The sequence below is a fragment of the Podarcis pityusensis genome (genome assembly GCF_964106645.2).
Source record: "Podarcis pityusensis genome assembly, chromosome: 15".
NCBI lineage: Eukaryota > Metazoa > Chordata > Lepidosauria > Squamata > Lacertidae > Podarcis > Podarcis pityusensis.
This window is the reverse complement of record NC_138040.1, coordinates 45,185,698-45,193,608: the sequence shown is the minus strand read 5'-3', so window position 1 is coordinate 45,193,608 and position 7,911 is coordinate 45,185,698. Positions and strand designations below refer to the sequence as shown.

The 7,911-nt window shown below is 42.4% G+C and overlaps 1 protein-coding gene across 2 annotated transcripts in view; it reads right to left on the bottom strand.

The window, feature by feature from the left end:
- Positions 1-3,857: 3,857 nt before the first annotated feature.
- LOC308463754 (disintegrin and metalloproteinase domain-containing protein 2-like) overlaps positions 3,858-7,911 on the bottom strand; it is a 95,473-nt gene continuing 91,419 nt past the window's right edge. For both annotated transcript variants that reach the window (XR_013979718.1, XM_080982417.1), the window contains one exon: positions 3,858-3,967. Coding sequence is in view for 1 of the 2 variants with exons in the window: in XM_080982417.1 (XP_080838543.1) it covers positions 3,940-3,967 (28 nt within the window). In the remaining variant the exon portion in view is untranslated. The remainder of the gene's footprint in view (positions 3,968-7,911) is intronic.

Genomic DNA, 7,911 nt, shown 5'->3' with positions numbered 1-7,911 from the left:
CCCCTGCCAAGCAGGAAACACCATCAGAGCACTCCTGACATATGGTTGTCAAGCCTCTGCTTAAAGACCTCCAAAGAAGGAGACTCCACCACACTCCTTGGCAGCAAATTCCACTGTCAAACAGCTCTTACTGTCAGGAAGTTCTTCCTAATGTTTAGGTGGAATCTTCTTTCTTGTAGTTTGGATCCATTGCTCTGTGTCCGCTTCTCTGGAGCAGCAGAAAACAACCTTTCTCCCTCCTCTATGTGACATCCTTTGATATATTTGAACATGGCTATCATATCACCCCTTAACCTCCTCTTCTCCAGGCTAAACTTGCCCAGCTCCCTTAGCCGTTCCTCATAAGGCATCGTTTCCAGGCCTTTGACCATTTTGGTTGCCCTCCTCTGGACACGTTCCAGTTTGTCAGTGTCCTTCTTGAACTGTGGTGCCCAGAACTGGACACAGTACTCCAGGTGAGGTCTGACCAGAGCAGAATACAGTGGCACTATTACTTCCCTTGATCTAGATGCTATACTCCTATTGATGCAGCCCAGAATTGCATTGGCTTTTTTAGCTGCCGCGTCACACTGTTGGCTCATGTCAAGTTTGTGGTCAACCAAGACTCCTAGATCCTTTTCACATGTACTGCTCTCAAGCCAGGTGTCACCCATCTTGTATTTGTGCCTCTCATTTTTTTCGCCCAAGTGCAATACTTTACATTTCTCCCTGTTAAAATTCATCTTGTTTGTTTTGGCCCAGTTCTCTTCATCAATGCTCAAGGTTGTTTTGAAGTGTGATCCTGTCCTCTGGGGTGTTAGCCACCCCTCCCAGTTTGGTGTCATCTGCAAATTTGATCAGGATGCCCTTGAGTCCATCATCCAAGTCGTTGATAAAGATGTTGAATAAGACCAGCCCCAGGACAGAACCCTGTGGCACCCCACTAGTCACTCTTCTCCAGGATGAAGAGGAACCATTGATGAGCACCCTTTGGGTTCGGTCAGTCAGCCAGTTACAAATCCACTGAGTGGTAGCATAGTCAAGACCGCATTTTACCAGCTTCTTTACAAGAATATCATGGGGCACCTTGTCAAATGCCTTGCTGAAATCAAGGTAGGCTACATCCACTGCGTTCCCTTCATCTACCAGGCTTGTAATTCTGTCAAAAAACGAGATCAGGTTAGTCTGTCATGACTTATTTTTCAGAAATCCATGCTGACTATTGGTGATCACAGCATTCCTTTCTAGGTGCTCACAGACTGTTTGCTTAATGATCTGCTCCAGAATCTTCCCTGGTATTGATGTCAGACTGACTGGGCGATAATTATTTGGGTCCTCTCTTTTCCCCTTTTTGAAAATAGGGACAACATTTGCCCTCCTCCAGTCTGCCGGGACTTCGCCTGTTCTCCAGGAATTCTCAAAGATGACTACCAGTGGTTCTGAGATCACATCTGCCAGTTCTTTTAATACTCTTGGATGCAGTTCATCTGGCCCTGGAGACTTGAATACATCTAAACTAGCCAAGTATTCTTGTACTATCTCCTTAGTTATTCTGGGCTGTGTTTCCTCTGCTGAATCATTTGCTCCAAATTCTTCAGGTTGGGCATTGTTTTCTTTATCGGAGAAGACTGAGGCAAAGAAGGCATTGAGGAGTTCAGCCCTTTCTGTGTCCCCTGTTTGCATTTCACCATCTTCTCCTCTGAGTGACCCCACTGTTTCTTTGTTCTTGCTTTTGCTATGAACATACCCACAAAAGCCTTTTTTGTTGCTTTTAACCTCTCTAGCAAGCCCGAGTTCATTCTGTGCTTTAGCTTTTCTGACTTTGTGTCTACACGTGCTGGCTATTTGTTTGAATTCCTCTTTGGTGGTTTCCCCCCTTTTCCATTTTTTGTACACATCCTTTTTTAATCTTAACTCAGTTAAAAGTTCTTTAGATAGCCACCCTGGCTTCTTTAGGCACCTTCCATGTTTCCGTCTCATTGGTATTGCCTGAAGTTGTGCTTTTACTATCTCCCTCTTAACAAACTCCCTGCCATCATGAACTCCCTTTCCTTTTAGTATTACTGTCCATGGGATCTCACCCAGCACTTCCCTAAGTTTTATGAAGTCGGCTTTCTTAAAGTCAAGAAATTGAGTCCTAGTATGCTTGGCTGCTCCTTTCCGCTGTATAGTAAACTTCAGAAGAGCATGATCACTCGCGCCTAATGATCCTTCCACTTCTACCCCACTAACCAGGTCATCAACATTGGTTAGGACCAGATCTAAAATGGCTGTTCCTCTTGTTGCTTCTTCCACTTTCTGGACAATGAAGTTGTCTGCAAGGCCAGTGAGGAATCTTATGCTCTTGGCTGAGTTTGACATCCAACAAATATCCGGGTAATTGAAGTACCCCATTACTACTATCTCCCTTCCTTTTGCATGCTTGGCCATCTGTTCCAGGAAGGCATCATCTATGTCCTCCGTTTGGCTTGGGGATCTATAGTAAACTCCCACAATGAGGTCACTGTTATTCTTCTCTCCCTTAATTTTGACCCAAATGCTCTCACTTTGGCTTTGAGGTTCTAAATCTTGGATCTCTTCACAGGTATACACATCCCTGACATATAACGCCACTCCCCCTCCTTTCTTGTCTGGTCTGTTTCTCTCAAATAGATTGTATCCCTCCATTATTATATTCCAATCGTGGGACTTATCCCACCAGGTTTCAGTGATGCCTATTATGTCATATTTAGTTTGCTGTACTAAGAGTTCAAGCTCATCTTGTTTATTTCCCATGCTTTGCGCATTAGTGTACAGACATTGAAGTCCATTAATCATTCCCCCGTGTCTCTTATTTAAGGATTTTTTCCTCCCACCACTAGGTCTGCGTGCTGTTTGCTCCATTTGGTCTATGACATTTGGATGATCATCAGTTGATAGACTCCTACCTTCAGGAGTTTCCACAGACATCAGGCTGGTGGCTGTGGGTAACGGGAGGCCTGACTAGAGGGAACCCAGAATGGGGAACCTCAGGCTCCAGGTCACATGCAGCCTTCTAGATCTGAGAGTTTTCCCAGGCCACACCCCACACCAGCCCTGCTTTGCCACCCTTTGTGTGTGTTTGCGCCAGGCTTCAATGTGTCCTCGAACCCAAATTACCAGGACAGGTACCAGAAAAGAGGAGCTGCCCTCAGTAAATTAGGTTGGATAGGACATAAGATTTGCACTGCCATCCTGCTCCTCCCCAAGAATCACCTAGTTTAGCAGTAGTGTGCAAGGCAACAAAATTTCATTCACAAACAAAAATTCATGTAAAGCTGGAAGAAGGGGACAAAGTAATTGTTTCATTTCTACTTCCCACACAGCTGGTAAGCCTAAGAGCTGGCGGGTGGGGGGGGGCAACTTTAGCTGTAAAGAATGCTTGGATGTGTGCCTAAGAATACAAGCATTGCTTTTAGGTAGAGCTTTGATGGGTAATTGGCAGTACTTGCAGCAAAGCAAACCTTTCCCTTGTCACTGTAATCTGCATGGTTAGGGAGAGCTTCATTTCTTAATATGTGCCATGAAAGAAAGCTGTGGGGAGCAAATAGGATAGTAGCAAATAGCAGCCAGGGAGCAAGAGGCAAAAGTGCCTGTTACCCCCTTGCTCCCTCTGGCAGAAATCCCTGGCAGAATTGGCATCTATTCCCTCGAAGAGAGATTAGCTCACTGCTGGTTTTCGTTGCTTGGAGATGAAGAGGCAATAAAAGCAAGGAGGAAGGCAAAGAGGCTCTTGGAACAAGCAGTAAGCCCCTATTGGGGAGTAGACCGCAGCATGTGTCTGCTGATGCCAACCCATAATGAAGCCCCTGCATGCTGTATACAAATTCAAAGAAGGACCTGGAGAACCATTCACAGAATACTTTTCACCTGTATAAGCAAGCAGTAATTTATTAAACAGCTACAAGTCACATAAACAGCAGGAGCCTGACCCAGTTCTGGTCACATTGTGTCTTCTTGGTTGCTCAAGCTACTCACATCCCAGGGGCAGCAGGAGGGAGAGAGGAGAGAGGAGAGAAGACATGATGGAGCAATACAATAAGGAGAATCAACAAAATTTAGCACCACCCAGAAAGATGGAGAAGAGATTGGAAAAACAACCTTCTCCCATAGAAGCCTCTCCACTCCCTGCACAATCTTTGAAATTTCTGTACCATGGCTGGCCCAAGACACTTGGGCTCCTAAGGCAAACCACAAACTGGCATCTCCTGCCTGTCAGGGAGGAAGGTCTGAGTTCACTTCATCTACATCAGAACCGGGGGGAATAAAGCTGTGCATTGGGAAAAAGAGTCGGAGGAAACCTGTTTGCCAAGAGGCTGCTGGGAAACACAGATCTGGCCTCCAAGGAGTGGTGTCACTGCCCCCACAGCAGCAGCAGGGGGTGATGTGTACCTTGGAGGCCAGATCTGCTGTCCCCATGAATCCTGCTGCCTGAAGCAGTCACTTTACCTTGCCTCTTGGGTGGACTGGCCCTACTTTGTACCTTACCTATAAGAGGCAAGATCTAGTTTTGTGGGGCTTTGCCTGGAAGTGCTGCTGCTGTTATGAAACAGTTCCCCAAGCAATGCCTGTCACTGCTTTGTTCAGCCTTCACCAAGGTGGTGCCCACCAGATGTTTCAGACCACAACTCCCTTTAGTCTGGCATCAAACAGCCATGCTCACTAAGACCAACAGGAGCTGCACTCCATAACATCTGGAGGGCACCACACTGGTGAAGGCTGGCAGAGTTTTAGGTGTGCCATTTAACATTGTTGAATTGATGAAACCATGTGAATTGAGAAAACAGTATCTAAACAATTAGAATGAATACTATCATATATATACAGTTAAAATTGAGTAATGATGATTAATAATATACAGTGGTACCTTGGTTCTCAAACTTAATCTGTTCTGGAAGTCTGTTCCAAAACCAAAGCATTCCAAAACCAGGGCACACTTTCCCATAGAAAGTAATGCAAAGTGGATTACCGTATTTTTCGCTCTATAGGACGCACCAGACCACAAGACGCACCTAGTTTTTGGAGGAGGAAAACAAGAAAAAAAAATTCTGAATCTCAGAAGCCAGAACAGCAAGAGGGATCGCTGCGCAGTGAAAGCAGCAATCCCTCTTGCTGTTCTGGCTTCTGGGATAGCTGTGCAGCCTGCATTCACTCCATAAGACGCACACACATTTCCTCTTAATTTTTAGGAGAGAAAAAGTGAGTCTTATAGAGCAAAAAATACGGTAATCTGTTCCATACTTTTAAAAACAACCCCTAAAACATGAATTTTACTATCTAACAAGACCATTGATTCATAAAATGAAAGCAATAATCATTTGATTTAATCATTATGAAGTGTGTTGATTAAGGAATTTATAAGTATATTGACAAATCATATTAACTAAGTTCTAGGACATAAAGGGTAACAAATCTCGATTCAGGATCTGAGATAGTAGGGAGGGCAAGGAGAAATATTGATTGACAAATATTTTAAGAAGTTGGTAATCAATTAGAGTATTTAATAATACATAAATGCCAAATGCGGGAGGAATAATTGAACAAATACTTCCCAGAGCTCTCTGAATAGAAACAATACAGACCTGAGGGTATTTAAAGTACAAAAATATCAAAGGAACTTATTAAGACTGGGACAAAGCTTATATTCATGTGTATATAGAGAAGCAACTAAAATGACTTCCAAGACCTCTTCAGGAGCTCCAAGACGCCAATCAGTGGTGGAGTTAGATACAAATGCTGATATAAGAGAGTTGGTTATTGGAATGAATAAATCTATTAATGATAAACTTGATTCCATGGGCAACAAGATTGAGCAAAATTCAAAATTAATAATGGACCTATCTGCACAGGTAAATTAAAATTAGGGAGATAGAGAAAACAGTCCAAGATTTGAAATCTAGATCTAATAAACAAGAGGAAGTCTCGAAGGAAAAAACCCAAGAAAATTAAAAATGAAAGTAAAGAGCTGAAAAAAGGCCAAGACGTTATAAATGATGAGGTAATAGAATTAAAGAGAATACAGGAGAAAATGTTAAATCAAGTCGCGATTCTCGAGATGCACTAAAGGGAGCTTATTCTATGCTTTCAGGGGATCCTAGAGATGCAGAATGAAGACACTGAAACCAAACTGACAAAAGAATTAGCTAGATGGCTCAGAGCCCAAGAAGAAGAATTAATAATGGACATAGATAAGATCTTCAGAATCAAATCTGAAGGAACAAAGATGAATAAAGGATCAGGAACTGTATGGTCTTCTTTTTTAAAAAAAAAAAAAATTTTTTTATTAACAAACCAATCAAATCACATTAATTCCAATTATACCAATACATAATAAACTCCAAATATTTCCAAATATTTAACCGAATTTTTAAAATTTTGTTGGGGGTACCCATGCTTCGAGCTCAGAAAGGGTCCAATCCTCTCATATTTCTGCTGCTTTGATGTTCACAGTTCTATCTTTCCATCTCCTTGTTGTTATTCTTTACAAATCATCTTCCAATCTTCTTCTTGTTATCATCCCCCCCTTTCTTTCTAACCTCTGTAAATCTCCACAAGTGAGTTGAAACGAACATTGTTATAGTCCTGTGTGGATTTTCACATTAGTCCAAAGGTCCTGTTTGAACGGCAGACACCATTTCAGCATTTCCATAAAATACAGTCTAAGCATCTGCTCATTAACTTTGCCAGACCTGTTGTTCCGACATCAGTCTTTTCAGGGAGTTCTTGCCAGATCAAACGTAGAATTCAGATATAATAGCAAAGCCGTGGCTTCCTCCCCCTCTTGACCGTAAATCTTGCAACAAAGCCTGCCTCGTCACGGGGGTTCTCAATTAGAACTGCGTCATCCAAAAGCCTTTCATTCCTTTCCAGATCTTCCACAAAACAAAGCCTTTAGCCAACAATTCATTTCCACACAGTTTATTATTCCATCTCACTTGCTAATCAGTCATGCGGCGGTTCTTCTTAGGGAGGGGTTGTTAGGTAAATCATAGGTTTTCCCCCCCTTTCCGCTCCGTTGCAACATACCAACATCTTTGATGTAGTGTTCTTTGATGTAGTTCTGTTCAATCCAACCCGTCACTCAGCTTCACAGAGGTTGATTTAATTAGCAATCAATACTCCCTTTCTTTCACTCAAAACAAGTGCAATTACTCTTCTCCAATTGTTTATCTTGAGTCATGCAACTAGGATCGCAATCAGAAGCAGCGTCAGGGAGAGCCAAAAAAACACACAAGGGCTTTCCGTCCAGTGCCCTCACCCCCTCCTTCTTACAAACTCGGGGGTGATTTATAGGCATCCGCGGACGAGGCAGCGTTTTCCCATTCCCCCTGGGAAAACTCGGGAGGCTAATTACTCCCATATTAGTCTCTTAATTACCTCATGTGAGCCGGAGAGATGGTATTGTCGGCCATCTTCCAATGCGCCCCTAGCGGCCCCCCTGTATGGTCTTCTTTAATTCAAGACTACTGAAGGATAAAGTACTCCAGAAAAGGAAGTTGACAATAGATGAAAGGAATATAATAATTCATAAAGAAATATCAAAAAGACTCCTTAAAAAAGACAAAATTACAAGACATTAACAGATGCTTTAAAAACCAACACAATAAGATACAAATGGGAATTCCTGGAGGGGCTATTTAGGGAAGTTCTGGAGAAAATACAAGAGAGAACTGGGAGGAGAAGTCATGCAGGAGAGATAAGAGTTAGAAACTACAGGAGGGGAGTAAAAGCAATTCTTATTAAGAGATACAATAAGACGTAACCCACCAGATTAAATCTATATTCTATATATTTTTCTGAATCCAATTTGTAATTGTTATTTGATGAATTTGAACATTATCTCGTAGAATATCAATGGTTTAAATAATAAAGAGAAAAGGAATAAAACCCAACATATCCTAAAAAAGAAGAACT